This window comes from Olea europaea, chromosome 13 (assembly GCF_002742605.1).
Source record: "Olea europaea var. sylvestris chromosome 13, O_europaea_v1, whole genome shotgun sequence".
Classification (NCBI taxonomy): domain Eukaryota; kingdom Viridiplantae; phylum Streptophyta; class Magnoliopsida; order Lamiales; family Oleaceae; genus Olea; species Olea europaea.
Window position 1 is genome coordinate 788,826 of NC_036249.1, and position 19,806 is coordinate 808,631.

Genomic DNA, 19,806 nt, shown 5'->3' on the forward strand with positions numbered 1-19,806 from the left:
ATGCTTGTACCGGGGACTAGATCTGATCATATCCCTCTCTTTCAGAACTCAATGGAAATTTTTGAAAAACGAAGAAATATCTCAATTCAGTAAGACATACATGTCCAAAATGTAAAAGCAATTCTCAACGTCCATGCATCAGAAAGGGGAAAAGGGCTTAAAGTTTACCCAAAAAAAAAAAAAAAAAATCATTTTACAAACAGAACGAAACATTTTTATAAAAAAAAGTTCATCACAAATTGTGAGCGGAAGAAAGGAATACAATCGACTTAGGTACATATTACAATTAGTAGCAATATATTATCCGAAATATCGAAAGAACTCTAGCATTGTGTGCAAAGAGAAAATCAGATTGAAGACTTTGAATAACCAACAAGGAGTCACACTCAGAAATAACAAATCTCATAACCGTCAGCTTCGGCAAATGGGAGTCCTTCCCGCAAGGCCAAAGCCTCCACAACATCCACGGGACAACAATAGCCAGTAGAAACCTCATTCGGAGGGAATTGATCCCAATGCAATAGCTCACCACTAGTTCATGCTGTTTAGTTTTAATTTGTCGTGTGGCTTACACATGCAATTAAGTATATATTAAAGGTTATCTTAAAGTTAAGTCCGTTTAAAAATCAGAATGATAATATAATTTTTAATACTAAATAATAGTATTATAAAATTCAATTAATTATATACCCACACTTTAAACCCTAAAATTCATTTCCTTCATCATTTTCAATCAATTCTCACTCTCTCTACTATACCTCTCCTTCTCTCTATCTCACCGAGGACCACCGTCAACAGTCGCCACCGTAGATCGAGCGGTGATTCAATGCATCTGTGTTGGGCTTTGTCTGTGGATGGTGGCGGATCTAGTGGTGATAGTGGATCTAGCAGTGAAGGCGAGTTTTGTTGGATCGACGATAGATTTGTTGGTAGTGTTGTTGGATCTAGTGATGGCGGTAATTTTGTAGATAGAAATGGTGGTGCACGGTGATTTTTGTTGATGTGGGCGGTGGTGGTGGATCTGGCAATGGAGACGAGTTTTGTTCAATCGACGATGGATTTGATGGTAGTGTTGTTGGATCTGGTGATGGCGGTGGCGATGATTTTGTTGATACAAACAATGGTGCGCAATGGTTTTTGTTGATATAGGCAGTGGTGATGATGGTATTTGTTGACACATGTGGTGTTGGTGACTCGGCTACAGATTTGGAAATTTTTTTGGTGGTGGTGGTGGAAAAGGAAATGCTGTGGAGCGGGATAGGTGGAGTCGGGGTAAGGTTGGGGAGGGGGAATATTTGTGATCAATTATTTGGTTGATTTTAACCAATAAATTGATTAATATGTGATCAACAAATAATTTATGACCAATTTTTGATTAATTGTGGTCAATAAATTGGTTAATTGTAATCAACAAATAATATGTGATCTATAAAATGTGATTGTGACTAACAACTTATTAAGTTGTGACCAATTCATTTGATAATATGTGACCATTAAATAAGTTGTAACTCATAAAATTTGTAATCGATAAATGAATTGTGACATATAAAATTTTTGATCTGTGACCAAAAATAATTTGTGATCTATAAATTTTGTGATCTGTGACTCAAAAATAATTTGTTCTTTGATCGAAAAATAATTTGTGATCAATTAATTCAATAATTGTGAAAAAATTGTATAAAATTGTGACCTTAATATTTTTAATTAATTATTTCATAATACAAATTATAATTAATATTTGATTTTTGAAATTTTAAACCTTGCTTCTCAGTTTTGAAGTAAGTAATACTTAATCTCTTATTAAATTTTCCTGTTCGTCATTGGATTTTGGGGCATCTAATTAAAATATAGGCCTAAATATGTGTAGAGACCATGTCCTTTAAGGTTGCATTTCATGATGGGCCCAAATATTTATATATATATATGACTTTTTATTTTTTGTTCCATCCCATCAACACAAGAATCTCAAGAGAAAGCGTATCAAGAAGGGAAAAAAACTCGCAATCAAGAATCAATATCCAAAATCCATAATCAAGAATGCGGAATTAAAGATCCATAATCAAGATCCAGTAATAAAGAATCATTCACAATAAAATAAGCTACGTTCCGCATTTAATTATTCTCTTCGTGATTTGATTAGAAGATATTTAAAATACGGAAAGAGTTTCCAAGATCTTAAGATTTAAAACTTTTAAAATCGTTTCCAAGTTCTTAAGATTCAAAACTTTTAAAATCTAACATGTACCATGCGTAATGAAGGAAATTTGAGGACATCACATCTCTCGTATTAGTAAGTCGAGCTCCATTTTTTATAGTTCCCCAAAGCCCAATTGCTTTCTTTACTTCTTTCGACTCGCAATATAAAAAATTAGCATGGCTAATTGACTCTACTTAGTGCCTCATATCTAAAACATCGATCGATCATTGGATCCCTTCTTATGGCGCAACAAATTACTATTGGTAGACGAAGGATTATGAAATACTCTCCAAAGGAAGATGCATGTCTTTGGAGGCAGTCCTAGCCGCCACATCTCGTTCCACCTACCTAGCAAAGAGTTTCTGCTCGATCCCTTATTCCTCGATTTCGTCTCTTGCAATTATTATATCCTATTAAGAGAGATTTTCATATCGAAAAAGTTGAAAACATTATAAGGATTTAGGCTCCTATTAATAATGTTGACCTTTTAAAATGAAATTCAAGTCTTAATATAGTATCAAAACCCATTAAATTTCAACGAGCAAATCGATTCAATTAAAACAAAAATAAAATAAAATTAAACACCCGAATTTCAAGATTGATTTATTCAAATGAGCCACCTCCCGTGAGGATATGTTAAGGAATAAAATTTCGCATTGAATAAAAATAAAAACATAGACTGCTTTATAAAGCTTTAGATTATTCATTTTAATAAGGTTGACATTTTAAAATATAACTCCAAATCTTAATAGAATTTGATAAAACTTACGAAATTTATAAAATGTAATGTTAAAAATGAAATATTAAAAAATGACAGGCCAAACAGGGGTTGAATAGTATAGACATCATTCTTCTTAAAGTGCCGTGTCTTGACCTTCAAATTTTTAATCCAATGATGAGCGGTTTGGTCAATTGTCGCCAACCAAGTTTTAAACCAAGCTATCAGTCATTATTCATTGTCCATCCTTCATACTTAAAACGCTAAGAGTCTGTTTGATTGCAAAGATAAAATTTGGGTAGAAAGAAAATAAGTTGAAAGGAATTAAATTGCTTAAAAATTGTTTTAGTCGGCATTGACAATTAATAGTGTTTGATTGATATAATTTTTCACCTGAAAAATGTTAAAATAAAAATGTCTTTCAGTGTTCATTTGACTTTATTTTTAATGAAAATTGTCAATTTAAGGGATATCCACTTTTAAAATTGTTCCTATAATTTGTTTCCATTGCCCAAAAAAAAAGATCAAAGAATTATCTATATTTTGGTGTTCGTTTGACTTTGTTTTACATGAAAATTGTCAATTTAAAGAATATCCTTTTTTACAATTGTTCCTAAAATTTGTTCCCATTGCTAAAAAAAAAAATTAAAAAAAAAAACAAAGAACACAAAAAAAAAATGGTGGAAAACCGATTCTCATTGTTTTGATGAGAATTGATTTTCCACAAAAATAAGAAAAATGCACATGTGTGAGCAAAACATAGAAAATGAATTTCATGAAAAATAAATGCAATGAAACACCAAAGAAGTTGGAAAATGGAAAATTTCATGGAATTCAATGCCTATCAAATATGGCCTAAACTTTCTTCACTTCTCGAATATTGAAAGCCAAAACTATCTACAAAATCATCAATTTATTGTGATTTTGTTGGTACTTGAACTTTTATATATATTAGTGAGTGAACGTGTGGTTAATGTTTAAAATAAGAGTGTGTAAGTTTTAGAAAAATTCTTTTATAAATTTGAAAGGCATTTTTCATATGAACATTTGAGAATTTGCATATATTTGTACCAGGTATTTTCCTGTACAAAAGTTTGTGGGAAATTTCTTTATGCGGAATATACTTTTCTATATATATTAGTTCAACCTAAAATATGATTTAACACACTCAAACTTTGCCCCTAATCCATACTATGATTATTATAATGAAATATCACCAAAATATGCAACATAATAATATCTACACCATTGCATTAAAAATGATTTTCATGTTGACAGGCACTATGCAGAATCGTAAATTATGTCTTAAAATGTTAAATGCAATTTCATGTATCAACCTTCTTTCAAAGATCTAATTTTGTAAGATTGCAAAAATGTAATTAGAACATTAGAAAATAATGTAGACATAGGCATAACCATATAGGGAGACAACTTCTTCAAACTTTTCAAAGTTTAATTAAAAAGAATTTTAAATCGAATAAAAAATTATTTACAATATAAAGAAACTTTTTTCAAAAAATATAATAAAAACAAAACAAATTAGACAAAAGAAAGTTACTAAAATTAAATAAAGAATATAGAAATATTATTTAATTAAATTTGAAAAAAATAACTTTTATCATAAATAGAAAAGATTTAAAAAGAATTTCAAAATTTTTTCTTCGTGGGAGCAAACACGACGTCGTGTTGTTTTCAATCATTTCTCCATTTTCATACGCCAGTACACTGCAACCATCATCTCCACTGCAATTTTCCTCTATTTTCACACATTTCACTTCTTGCAATACAATACTAATAAACAAAAGAAACTAAATGATTTAACAAATTAAAGAACAAAAAAAGAATTGCAAGCAAAAATAGAAAAAAACAAAAAAAAAGATTATTATAAAGCTTTTTAATTAAATTGAAATACTTAAAGTTAAAAATAAATATTATTTTTTAATTAAAATTGAAAAAAAAATTACATTTTATCATAAAACGAAAATAATTAAAGAATTTTAAATAGGAAAAAAATATTTATAACACGAAGAGAAAATAAATTTTAAAACAATTTTCAAAAAAAAAATAAAAAAAATTAAACAAAAGAAAGTTATGAAAATTAAGTAAAGTATATATAAATATTATTTTAATAAAATTGAAAAAATTAAGTTTTATCATGGAGAGAAAAAAAATTTTAATCGAAAAAATAATTATTTAAATATGAACAAAATAAATTAAAAAAGAAAAAAATGAGAAAAAACGAAAAATAAAATCCAGGAGAACCCGAAAACCTCCATCATGGATGGAGGTTTCTCCAGATGATGGAGGTTATCTAAAAAATAATAATAAAAAAAAAAAACATAAAAAAATCTTAAACTTGATGAAGCATGCAAAAATAGAAAAAAAAAGATTATTATAAAATTTTTTAATTAATTTGAAATAATTATAATTAAATATTCTTTTTAATTAAAATTGAAAAAATTACATTTTATAATATGAAGAAAAAAGAAATTTTAAAACAATTTTCAAAAAATATATAATAAAAAAATAAATTAAACAAAAGAAAGTTACAAAAATTAAATAAAGAATATATAAATATTATTTGATTAAAATTGAAAAAATTAAGTTTTGAAGAGAAAAGAATTAAAAAGAATTTTAAATAAAAAAAATTTTATTTATAATATGAACAAAACAAATTAAAAAAAAAAAGAAACACAAAAAATAAATTCCAAGATAGAAAAAACAGAACCCTAAAACCTCCAATCTTGATGGAGGTTTTTTTCCAAACCTCCATCTTGAATGGAGATCTAAATAGGGACAGATGGACTAATTCAGATGTCATCTTCTTCAGGACATAAATTTCATATACTCCTTTTGCTATTGAATAATTTAGACATATCTAGACATAAAATTTTGAAACATCAAATCAAAAATATAAAAACCTCTTTAATTAAAAAAAAAATCTCCAAACTTCAAAACATTAATCATCTGATAAAAAACCTAAAACCTCCAACCAGGATGGAGGTTTTCCCTACAAATGGATGGAGGTTCCAAACCTCCTTCTTGGATGGAGGTCTAAACAGGAACAGATGGACTAATCCGCATGTCATCTTCTCCAGGACATAAACTTCATATATTGTTTGTGATATTGAATAATTTAGACATATCTAGACATGAAATTTTGAAACATCAAATCAAAAATCAAATAAACTTTTTGATAGAAAATAAATCTCTAAACTTCAAAACAATAATCATCTAATAAAAACAAATAAATAAACAAGAGCTAGCAGCACGGAGCAACTATTGCTCCATGCAACACGGAGCTCCTGCTCCTATTGGATGGAGTTTTGCTCAGCTACACTTATTTTGAGTTAAATTCATCATTTTAAAATCTATACTTCTCTACCAATTCAAATCAAACTAAAGTACTAAATTCTCTAAAATTCATCAATTCACAAAATAAATAAATAAATAAATAATCACAAAACGAAAAGATGAATAAAAAGAAACTTATATAAACTAGTAGTCTGCAACTCGATTTCGATCTGATTTCAAGGAAGAAAAAGAAAGAACATCATGCATACAAAAGCTTGCAATGCTAGTTTCAATTAAAAAAAAAAATGTATTAGATGTATACAATCTATTTTATTTTATATTATACTTCAAAAAATAGAACAAAAATACCTAGAATGCAAGTAGATATCTGAGGAGCTGATGAACCCATAATGATAGCACGTGCAATTGAGCAAATTATAATTCCAATTTTTTTGATTTCTGGAAAGAAAGGAAAGAAAATGAAGAAGAGCAGAGGAATGGAGAGAAATGGTCGGTTGAATGAAAAAATGGAGAAATGGTATGGCTATGTCTAGTTCGTCCAACACAATAAAAAATAAATAAATGTACATGACAACATATATTGGCGATATGTTTCCAGCCAATTCCTTCGCTCGTTTAAGATATATATATATAGAGAGAGAGAGAGAGAGAGAGAGAGAGAGAGAGAGAGAGAGAGAGAGAGAGAGAGAGATTGTTTTATTTCCAATAAACTAGAAAGATATTGTGTGACTAATAATAAACTAGTAAGTTATATTGAATCAGAAGAAAATATACACAAAGTAGTCGAGGTTTAAAATTAAACCAAATCATTATGTTTTAAGTCTACATTTTTCTCAAATCATTTAATTTAGCTCGTATGATTTTGATTCTTTGAGAATTATTTATCTCTAACACTCATTTTCAATCACACATTCTAAAAATAATGATTATTTTTCAAGTTTCTTTATAAAATTTTCTTAATATTTTTTAAGCACGCATTCACCAATTTTTTTTTTTTTTTAAAGAATTCTTTCCCAAAATATCTTTATCAAGCAAGCGCATAGTTTAGTTTAGGCGCTTGTTTGGGAGAAATTTTCAGCCAAATTATTACCTTTGGAAGCAGAATTCTTCTCGTTGACAGCACTTTAATTGCCTGGTTGTGTCTTGTGTGTGATCCACCTTGGAAAAAAAGGTCAAAAAAGCACTTTCTTGGCTTTAGATTGAAGTGTTTAAAATAACTTGATTTAAGAATATGTCAAAAATCGTCCTAACTATAGTGCTTACAAATTTAAGTCTAGTTTGACATCCATTAAATCAAATTTCTTTTTTTTTTATTAAATTTATTTTCAATCGCACATTTACACAATAAAAATATTTTGTATGTAAATCAAAAATATTTTTTTCATATTTTTAACCGTATATTTCTTTAAAAAATTACTATTTTAAAACTCACTTTTCCTTAAAAAAAAAAACTCATTTTAATGGACATCAAATGGGGGGCTTAGTTTATAACTTGTTCTTGGGCCGTGAAGCCTGTTTCACGGTATTTCTTTAAAAGGAAAATTTCATATCTATGAAATTAAGTATGTTTTATTTTAGAAGTTAGAAATAAGGTTTAAATCTTCAAAAATCAGATATTAACTAGCTTTTATTTATGAAATAATTAATTAAAAATATTAAGTACACAATTCTATAATATTTGATCACAAATCAAAAATTTTATCCTTCAAAATTTATTCATCGATCACAAATTTTATAAGTTACAATTTAAATTTTTATGTCACATATTATTTATTGATCACAAGTTATCGATCACATATTATTTATTAGTCACAAATATCTAATTTATTAGTCACATTATTTATTGGTCACAAACAAACTAATTTATTTGTTACAATAAACCAAATAATTGGTCGTAAACACAACCACCCCACACCATTCCACCCATATCCACACCGCACCATCATCACAACCACCATCACCATCGCCAACCACCACCACTACACTCATTGCCACCGCAACCGACATCGCCAAGGCTAACACCTCTACCTGCATCATCAACAAAAACCATCCCAAACCTCAACACCACCAAATTATAAAAATCACGACCACCACTCCAACGGCCAAAATCAACACCCCACTACCACAGTAAGATCCACCACCACCTATATCACCGCCATCACCACATGTACCATCACCACCGCAACCTATCACTGCACTAGCATCACTAGAAACCGCCTCCAACTGTTATGAATTATTGAGTTGTACCATAAAGCCTTTACCACCACCACTCTCACCGCCGTCCCCAGCATCTTCGCTTGTTGTTCGTGTGATACCTGCAAGCGTACGAGATCGTTGACAAATAATAATAAGTGAGTTAAGAGTTATCGTCCCATGGGAAATAAATTCAACTTAAATTTACTAGTTTCGTATGGAATTCGAATTATAAAAACAAAATAAATATTGTGATTTGATTTAAACTAAACTAATCTAAGAAAGCAATAAAAATTGGGGTTTTATCAAATTATGGAGGATTATATTGGATTTGACTCCGCTTATTACTATTTATTTCAATTTTTAATTCGTAATCTAATTCCATTCACGTGTACTTGACAATCAATAACGCTAAATTATTCAATGCTCTTTTTCAAGACACAAGAACCTATGATTAACACGACCCGATCCTATTCCTAGTCCGAATTCATATGAAAATCATGCATTTAGTTCAAGTTATCAATAGGATTGCATGTATGATAGATATTATTCCTAATCCTAACTATACATTTTAATTTTGCCGCGTTCTAAACTCATTGTGAGTATTCCTACACTACAACAAGCAACTAACTATTCAATTGGTGGCCAAACAATTCAATAGTGCAATGGGAATGCAAAATTAATCTAGAAACACAAGAATTAAACTAAATTACTTGTCTTGAACTAGAAATAAATAAACAATAGGGTTCGTCTCATCCAATACATGAAGGAAATTAGCCTAACATGATGTTGGAATTTAATAAATAAAAGTAGAATGACATCACCAAAAATTGATGGAATGTGAATAATTTCAATCGCTTGTGATGTCCTCTGCGTATCTCCAGCCAACCACTTTATTGTTAATTCCAGGAAGTGTAGCTGCTGCCCTTTATGTGTTCGTATGTATGCGCCAACTTTATTAATTGGAATTTGAAGAAGTCAACCTGCTGTCTTCCAATTCTGCCTCCGTTTCCGTAGGTATATATTAATAAATCTCAGCAATGGGGCAGCCTCTTTAATTTCCCAGTTATTCTTCTCAAGTTGTGCGTGTATATCTGATGACAGCAGCCTCGATTTCTGTGAGTATATATCACAAATTCCAGCACCTGGCAGCCGGCCTTATTAATTGAAAACTCCTCTAATTCAGCAGCAAATTCCCCTCCAAGTCTTTTATGTATATTCCCCACAAGGCAGCCCTCAACGTGTGTGCAAATTATAATATTGGATGCCTTCTATTTTGGCGTGAGAATTAAGATGTATACTATAATTTAGCCCACAATTCTCCCCAATTTCGGCGTGTGAATGTCAGAATGTGTATACTATTGGCTCACCAAAGCAGCCCAAATTTTGCCGGCATGTGAGAATATATATTATAACCTAGCAGCCACCGATTCTGAGTCCAATTGGTAATCCCTTGGGCTTTAATGAATTTCTTTTTGATTTCACTTTGTTGAAGATTAAGAAAATTATTCTTTCCATTCTTAGGCTTGATTGATTTTTCCATTCCCGGTTGTATATATATATTACACTAGGATTGATATATTTAATTAGTTTCCATGTATAGGTTATTTTTCCTTTTGTAAAGATTTTGTACAATGGCTATTTAGTGTCATCCTTCAATTGTAATTAAACAATCCTTTTTTCCTGCATATCGTATTTCAGCCCTATTACTTTTGAACTTGGTATTAGAGCTTGCCATTGGACTATCTATATCTCCATGGCTGAAACATATACCCCGGAAATTACTGCTCCAGAAAAATCCCTCCAGAAAGGAATTTCTTCACCCAGTACACCTATTATTCATGTTCAATCCGAAAATTCTGGTTTTTCTGCTGGAGTTATTCTTACCGAAACAAATTAAGACGTATGGTCACAAATTTTAGAGATGCAAATTTCTGGTCGAGAGAAAATAGATTACATTATGGGAAAGGCACCTGTCCCAGAACCTGCAGATGCTAACTACGGCAAGTGGTATGCTGAGAATCAGAAAGTTAAGGGCTGGTTACTCACGTCTATGTCGCCTGAAATTATGAAACGCTACCTTCGCTTACGGACAGCACGAGAAATCTAGACTGCCCTCGCCAAAGCCTTCTATGATGGCTCGGATGAATCTCAAATTTTTTCCCTGAACCAGCGAGCCTTCTCTACCAAACAGGTTGGTCACCTCGTATCTACATATTATGGTGAGTTGATTGAAATCTTCCAAGAGTTGGATTACCGTGATAAAATTGTTATGAAAGACCCGGATGATGTAGTTATGTATAAGAAATATGTTGAACGACTCCGTGTCCATGTCTTCCTGAATGGATTGGATGTTGAATTTGAGTCACTTCGTGGTGAAATACTCCGCAAGGACCCTCCTCTTGATTTGGAAGAAACTATGCCTATGTTCATTGCAAGGCTGCTCGTCGCCAAACCACTCTTGGTGAAACTGCCCTCCCTGAACCTTCTGCCATGGTAGCTCGTGGGGCTAAACTACATCAGACCAAGCATCGTAATGCTGGATTCCAGGAACATCGCTGCACTCATTGTGGTGAAAGTGGACACACCAAGTCTCGTTGCTATGAACTAATCGGCTATCCGGAATGGTGGGATCCTACCAAAGCTCCTCATAGGCAGAATTCTAAATCACATGCACAAGCATCTATAGCCGTGGTTGAGCCCAACTCCCATTTGACTGGTGCTGCACCTGAACCTGCCAAAGCCACTTCTTTAGTTGTTGCTACAGGTAATATTGGTAAGGCCTTTAATATCTCTACTACTATTGGTAATAATATATGGATAATTGATTCGGGTGCAACGGATCACATGACCTTTGACATTAGTGGCCTTCAATCACTTAAACCCCCCACTCAACCTATCATGGCTACCGCTAATGGTGCCTCCGCTCCTGTAATTGGTGAAAGCTCCATCACTTTAACTCCCAATTTGAATTTAGACTCTGTTTTAATTGTTCCATCTCTTAATCATAACTTGTTGTCTGTTGCTCAAATAACTACAGCTTTAAATTGTGTTGTGATTTTTGGTCCTAATGTATGTGTTTTCAAGGATATACAGACTCATAAGACAATTGGTTATGGTACTAGAAGGGGAAAGCTCTACTACCTGGATTTAATACCGCAAAGCTCGAATCTGGTGGCCCACACTCATTCACCTAATGCATGTAATACATCTCAGAGTTCTGAAATTTGGGTTTGGCATAGGCGGCTAGGTCATGTATCTTTTGGATATTTACATAAGTTATTTCTACAGTTATTTGTAAACTTGAATGTTTCGGATTTTAAGTGTGATATTAGTGAGTTGGCTAAAAGCCATCGTGTTTCATTTCCACGAAGTATGAATAAAAACCCAACTCCTTTTATGGTTATTCATTCTGATGTATGGGGTCCTGCTCATACCACTTCTCTAGGTGGTGCCCGTTGGTTTGTTTCGTTCATTGATGATCATACTCGCATGACTTGGATTTGCCTAATGAAAGCAAAAAATGAAGTTAGTTCCTTATTTCGAAAATTTCATCAGATGATAATTACACAATATAAGTCTCATATTCAAGTTCTTCGTACTGACAATGGTGGGGAGTTTGTTAATAATGAAAGTCGTTTTTGAATTCTAATGGTATTGTACATCAACCCACATGTCCCTATACCCCTCGGCAAAATGGAATCGCGGAGCGCAATAATCGTCATCTCCTAGAAGTTGTCCATGCTTCCTTGTTTGGAGCCAACATGCCGGTTAAATATTGGGGTGAGGCTGTTACCACTGCTGCTTATATCATTAATCGGGTACCCTCTAGCTCTCTTCAATTCCAAACTCCATTTCATGTCCTTCATACAGCTATACTTGCTCCAATTGTTTCAAATTTGCCACCTCAAATCTTTGGTTGCGTTGCGTATGTGCATTTGCCCCAATCTTTGAGAAATAAATTGGAACCAAGCTCATCGCTGTGTTTTTGTTGGCTATGCCTCACACCAAAAAGGGTATCGGTATTATCACCCTCCTTCTCAAAAATTATATGTTACGCGTGATGTTGTATTTCATGAAGAGGACATGTATTATTCTGTCCCTACGGCTCCAATTCAGGGGAAGAATCACAATGAATTGCAGCCTCGAATTGACTCTTTGGACACATGATAGTGGTGATACATATGATCATGCAAATTTGGAACCACTTTTACCTCAATCAAGCTCTCCTGTACCTGTTAACCAATTGTCTTCTCAGACTGATCCTCTCATCGAAACTCAGGTAATTTCTGAACCCTCTCCTGCACTTTATCCTAAAATACTACCTGATAGATCAACAAGAGGTAAACCGAAGATTAACTACGAACCCATCCTTAATTCTAAAGCTAAATATCCCATCAGTAACTCTGTGTCTTACCATAGGTTGTCAAAGGAAAATGAATCCTTTGTAAATCAATTATCTGCTGTATCTATTCCTAGTAGTGTACAGGAGGCATTAAATGATCTTAGATGGAAGGAAGCAATGAATGAAGAAATGAGGTCCCTCCAAAAGAATTCAATATGGGAAGTTGTTGACTTACCTAACGAAAAAAGGCCAGTTGGATGCCGTTGGGTCTACACCATTAAACATAAAGCAGATGGCACAGTTGAATGCTTCAAAGCAAGACTTGTCGCCAAAGGATACACACAAACATATGGAATTGATTATATGGAGACATTTGCACCAGTAGCCAAAATCAACACTGTCCGCATCCTTCGGTCTTTTGCCGCGAATTTGGACTGGCCCCTACACCAATTTGATGTAAAAAATACTTTTCCGCATGGAGAACTACAGGAAGAAGTATATATGGAATTACCCCCTGGATGTAATGTACAAACTAAAGCTTGCAGACCAGTTTGTAAACTGAAAAAGGCCCTATACGGCTTGAAGCAGTCCCCTAGAGCGTGGTTTGGAAGATTTATAGGGGGCTATGAAGGCTTTTGGATACAAACAAAACAATTCAGATCATACTCTATTCTTGAAACATAACAAAGGAAGGATCACTGCTTTGATCGTGTATGTTGATGATATGATAGTAACGGGAAATGATTCGGAGGAAAAGAAGGCACTGCAGAACTACCTCTCTCGTGAGTTCGAAATGAAAGATCTCGGTCAGCTGAAATACTTTCTTGGGATTGAAGTGTCCAGATCAAAGAAAGGAATATTTCTATCCCAACGAAAATATACCTTGGATTTATTGAAGGAAACGGGTATGACAGCATGTAGCCCAGTTTACACGCCTATGGAAGAGAATTTGAAACTAGGAATATATCCCAACCAAATTCCTACCAATAAGGAATGCTATCAGAGATTAGTTGGGAGGTTTAATATATCTTGCACATACGCGTCCTAATTTGGCTTACGCGTTAAGTGTTGTCAGTCAGTTTATGCACTCTCCAAGTGAAGAGCATATGAATGCAGTCACTCGCATCTTGCGCTACTTGAAATCGTCTCCTGGGAAGGGTATCATTTTTACCAAAGGAGATAACTTGGATATTGAAGGGTACACCGATGCAGACTAGGCTGGGTCAATTGAAAAAAGACGTTCTACATCTGGGTATTTCACATTCGTAGGTGGAAACCTAGTTACTTGGCGTAGCAAGAAACAGAATGTAGTGGCCTTCTCTAGTGCTGAGTCTGAATACAGAGGAATGGCAAAAGCAATATGTGAGTTATTGTGGATAAGAAACTTGATGCAGGATTTATGTATTGAGCAAATTCGCCCTATGAAGTTATATTGTGAAAACAAGGCAGCATGTGATATTGCTCACAATTCGGTCCAACATGATCGAACCAAACACGTTGAAGTTGATCGACACTTCATCAAGGAAAAATTAGAGGCAAAGATTATTGAAGTGCCCCATGTCCGATCACAAGACCAGCTTGTAGATGTGCTCACTAAAGCATTACCAAGCCAAGCATTTAATAATATTCTCGACAAGTTGGGCATGTGTGATATCTATGCACCAACTTGAGGGGGAGTGTTGAAGATTAACAAAATTATTATTTCCATTCTTAGGCTTGATTGATTTTTCCATTCCCGGTTGTATGTATATATTACACTAGGATTGATATATTTAATTAGTTTCCATGTATATGTTATTTTTCCTTTTGTAAAGATTTTGTACAGTGGCTATTTAGTGCCATCCTTCAATTGTAATTAAACAATTCTTTTTTCCTGCATATCGTATTTCAACCCTATTACTTTTGAACTCACTTCTCATTCCATTGGTCTAAAGTCCAATTTAATTTCCTTCCAACTTCTTTCGTACTAGAATTTCAATTCCATTTAAACTCCATATTTAAAAGCCCACCAATGCATTATTTATCTTCAATTCCTTTAATTTTCAAAGTGTGAAGTTTAATCCCCAACTTTCATCCAATGGCCAATTTTATTCCACGTACTTTACATTTTGCCATTTTCGCCCGTTTTTGCTCCTTTCCTTCATTTCCTTTTCATTCATAGAAATCCACCTATTAAATATAAAAACAACAATTTAGGATATATTTTATCAAAATACTATTAAATATCGCTATTTTAGAGCCCCGAATAAGTGTACAAAACCAAAACCAAAACCAAAACCAATATCTCACCACCATCACTAAATCCACCACCACCAGCAACAATCACCACTTCACCAACAGCCGAAGTCCCTAGCTTCACCCTGTCAACGCTGCACCATAGAGCCCCTATCAAGTTGTAGCAGCGATAACAACGATGAAGCTAGGCAGTGGCACTCAGAGATGGTCTTCAACGATGACAACGTTTGAGAGAGGGTAGAGAGATAGGAGTAAAGAGAGAATAAGAGGAGATGAAAGAGAAAATAATTTAAGGTTATTAATGGGTGTATAATATTAAAATATTGATTTATAATATTGAAAGTAATTTATGATTTTGATTAAATAAACTTTAGATCAAACTTTTGAAGTTGGATCTAAGAAGATCTGATTGGGTGCAATTTCCACATCTTTAAATTTTGGGCGCTTAAGCCATACTTGGTGCTTTAATGGTTAGGGATAAGTTAGCTCTTGGAGTTAATTTCCCAAATTATCATTGAACTTTGTGCAAAACTTTAGGATGGTCCTTAGAGTGTTTTTCTGATAATTTTAGTTGTTCAAACTAATTAATAGTCGCTTAGTTAGTAGAAGTAACATTCAATCTTATATCGCTCGTAAAATGCCAAGATGGTTAATTGATTGAATTCTCTTGCCATGCGAAAAAATAGTTGTGAAGTTATTTTCACAAATGGACACTTAGGGTGTGTTCGATTACATTTATTTTCTATGGAAAATATCAATTTTTCATCCAAATTTTTACTTGAAGTGCTTGACTGCTATTTTTTTCCCATGGAAAACATTTTTCAACTTTTGAAAATATGCCTAATTTTCCTTGATTTTAAGGAAAATATTTTTCTTGAGTAGAGATGGTTTTTATTTTCCACAAAAGATGGAAAATATTTTCTTTTCTATGTGATATTTTCCATGTCAATCAAACACATTCTTAGATTTATTTATTCAAAATTTAAGTAGGTTCTTAAAAGTGTTTTATCTAACTCATTTAGTCACAAAAAAAATAATCAAAAGTCCAAACGTTGATCATTTTGTTAGTGAAAGTAACTTCAAATCTGATGTGGCGCCCTTTAAATGTTTGCATAGACAAGCGAGTGTTGAATACAAGTGGTCAAGCCCAATTGTCGTTAAAAATTCCAAAATTCAAATTAGATTTAACTTTAACCTGCACTCAATGTCCCACGATCTTGCTCGAAGAAATCTTTCACTTAAAAATAGGGTGCAGTCGAGCCAACCCCATTTGTTGACCACACCTGTTGATACCACTATAGCTATTTCATACATTTTTGAGGTCATTAGTGCATCTCCAATGCAACCATATGTACACGTGACAAGTAAAACGGGAATGGAAAGATGCTATTAGCTATATAAACTATGTCGTCGAAATTTTTAACAAATTTTCGACCTGAACTTACATCCCACCTTACTCTCTGATTATGTTTATCTATTAATTAATAAATCATCATTAAAAACACCAGCAAACAGCATTAATTAATCATGCGTCATAATTAAAAAACCTACGAAATATACTAGCGGTTAGACTGAAATGGAATGGAAATAATTCCGATGGGTCCAAATCATTATTTCGATCATTTCCTGATAAAGAAATAAGAATATGCAAACATAAACTATTCAATGTATTTAAACAAATAATAATAATAATAATAATAATAATAATAATAATAATAATAATAATAATAATAATAATAATAATAATAATAATAAATACTCAACACTCCTCAGTTTTCGTTAAAAATTACTATGATTTTAACAATAATTCAAAAGCAAAGTAAATATTCGAAACACCTTAATGTAACTTTTCAGATGGTAGAAAGAATCACATACTTCTCAAATAGCAATTAAATCATTATTTTTTGGTAAAAATCTTTTACATAAAGTTCTGATGCAATATTCGAGCGTTACTAGGAACAAAAATGCAGCTAGTAATTAAATTTTGCAAGCTTCGATCACGAGTTAATTTTTCCAATGGTCACTTAACTTAGGTTCATAGCTTTGATTGGTCACTGAAATTTAAAATGTCAAGTTTTGGTCACTAAACTTAGATCCATATTTTCGATTACTCACTGAAATTTAAAATGTCGAGTTTTGACTATTGAAATTTGAAAAATGCTGTACATTACTCAATGTAAACTCAATATTTTTTAAAATTCAACAATTATGTTAGTTAGTAATGTACGACATATTTTAAAGTTCAGTGGTCAAAACTCAACATTTTAAATTTTAGTGAGCAATTTAAGACATGGGTCTAAGTTCAGTGAGCAATCGTAGACATTGACTTAAGTTCAGTGACCAAAATTCGACATTTTAAATTTCAGTGACCAATCAAAGACATGGACTAAAGGTCAGTGACAATTGGAACAATTAACTCTTCAATCACCGACTATTTAGTCACTTCCAGCTGCCTTATTTTGTCATCAATAATTCAAGTCGACATTCGAAAAATATGCATTAGGAAATAAAAAGGGTATTTTGACTTCAGTCTAATTTAACATACATACATAAATGTATTGTTCTAAAATACTCGTCTAGGCTTTGTCTAAGGTTCACCTAAATGCGAAGTTTGATCTCGTTATTTAGTCGAATTTTATATTTTTTATGTCCAGACGAAAGAGTTTAGAACTTGACCTTATTGTTTAATCACACTCTACGTTTTTTTAAAAATCGAATAAACGTTTAATCACGTGAATCGTAAGCAACGGACCAACTGTGGGTCATCTGTGTGTAACGGTTATAAAGGAGTGGGAATAATAAGGTGAAACTTGAAAGTGCGTGCCTCTATGTTCATCTAATGATTAACTAATCAGAAACGGTCAAACCAATGTGATCTCCACTCACACAATATATAAATTCACAGGCCCGGATCACCGCATGACCATTTCTTTCTATTCCCTCAAATTCTCCACGACTCTCTTCTTTTTCGGTATCTACTGCGTCTTTCCCTTTTCCCTTTGGTATTTCATTATCCTTCTTGGATTCTTTAACTTAAAAAATATATATATAGTTTACCCATTTGTGTTTCTTTAAATATAAAACAGATTCTTCTTGATTTTCCTTGCTTTTCTTGATATCCGCGTTCCTTTTAGTTTCATCATTCTTTTTCAGAGAGAACTGAGAAGGAAGAAGGGGTCTTTTTAATTCCCGAATGTACTGTAATTGTTGATGTCTTCGGCTGTTGGACTGGCTTCAACTTCCAAGAACATGGGGTTTGACGAAAATAAGGTTGATGACAAAGAGGGCACCCCTGTTTCTGAAACCAATGTAACAGGTTCGGATCATGTCGTCCCTGTGGTGGAGCCTGAAACTGAGGATGAAGATGATGAAGATTTAGAAGGGAAAATCCAGCTGGGTCCTAAGTGCACTCTCAAAGAGCTATCGGAGAAGGATAAGGTTCGTTATTTCCTGGGAATGTCCATTTTTTCTTCTTTTATTTCTGCTGATATTTGGAAAATTCAATTATAGGAGGATGAGAGTTTGAGAAGGTGGAAAGAACAACTTCTTGGAAGTGTGGATATCAATTCTGCAGAAGGTAATTATTTTCTTGTTAAAGTTTTTCATTGATATTGATCCATCGTAGATAAATAATAAGGAGATTCGAATAGTAGCTCCGATATTTGTGTTTTGACGTTTTTAACTCACTGTGGAATTATAGAAACTCTTGATCCAGAAGTTCAGATATTGAGCCTGGCAATAAAATCCCCCGGTAGGCCTGATATTTTTCTTCTAGTCCCCGAGGCTGGAAACCCAAAAGGCCCGTGGTTTACATTGAAAGAGGGAAGTCGATACAGCCTTAAATTCACTTTCCAGGTTAGCAACAACATTGTGTCAGGCCTCAGGTACAGGAACACGGTTTGGAAATCTGGCATCAAAGGTTGTTTACCCTCTACTTCTGTATGTTAATATGTTAATATCCAACAATCAGATATTTTGAGTTTCTTATGACTAAAATTCTTTATTTGTACAAATCTTGTCATCAGTTGACAACACGAGAGAAATGATCGGAACTTTCTGTCCTCAATCTGAGCCTTACACTCATGAAATGCCGGACGAGACAACCCCTTCTGGCATCTTTGCGAGAGGATCATATTCAGCTAAAACACAGGTAAATATTACCTTTTCCCTATCTTTTCCATGTACAACGCATTTATTTTGCATCAGCAGATGATTAACAAATGAAACGTTTTCACTTGTTACAATTTCTCATCAAAATACAGAGGGACAGCTTCTCTTAATTGTTCTGGGTAAGGAATAGCCCCAGACATGAATTCTCTTCACCTGTCAACGAATTCCTAGAATTTTAGGGGGTACAGGAACTCTAATTATTTCTACTTGTAGTCCAAACTTATTAGGATGTGAAAAAATCTCTCTTCCTCGCACATTTCTTCATTTAACATATGCCAAAATAGCATATTAATATCCTTGATCTCTCCTCTTTTCTCTGCACAGTTCCTTGACGACGATAACAGGTGCTACTTGGGGATGACTTATACATTCGACATCAGAAAAGAATGGCAATCCACAAAAAATTGAGAATGTTTGAAGTGTTGTTTCTTTGCCCACACCCCACCCCAAGAATGTATTCCATCTTTTGTTTCGAGTTTATGTCAATCGTTGTGATTTGCATTGTGAAGATGATTGGGGGAAAAAAAAAAAAAGGATTATTGCATAATATTGATTATTAAGACAAGGAAAATTGGTAATTGTAACAGTTATTTTGGAGTGTAATGCTATTTTGCTATACTGTTCTGTTTAAAA

At 33.0% G+C, this 19,806-nt stretch overlaps 1 protein-coding gene across 3 annotated transcripts; it reads left to right on the forward strand.

Annotated features, from left to right (window-relative positions):
- Positions 1-17,925: 17,925 nt before the first annotated feature.
- Positions 17,926-19,806, forward strand: LOC111407167 (rho GDP-dissociation inhibitor 1-like). 3 transcript variants are annotated; one of them, XM_023036494.1, is made up of 6 exons: positions 17,941-18,005; positions 18,157-18,441; positions 18,514-18,580; positions 18,704-18,922; positions 19,029-19,153; positions 19,498-19,806. In XM_023036494.1, exons 2-6 carry the CDS (start codon positions 18,214-18,216, stop codon positions 19,579-19,581), a joined length of 723 nt encoding a protein of 240 aa, XP_022892262.1. In that variant the 5' UTR covers positions 17,941-18,005; positions 18,157-18,213; the 3' UTR covers positions 19,582-19,806. The 3 variants fall into 3 exon arrangements, with proteins under 3 accessions (XP_022892261.1, XP_022892262.1, XP_022892263.1); XM_023036495.1 differs by having other exon boundaries at positions 17,959-17,974; XM_023036493.1 differs by having other exon boundaries at positions 17,926-18,441.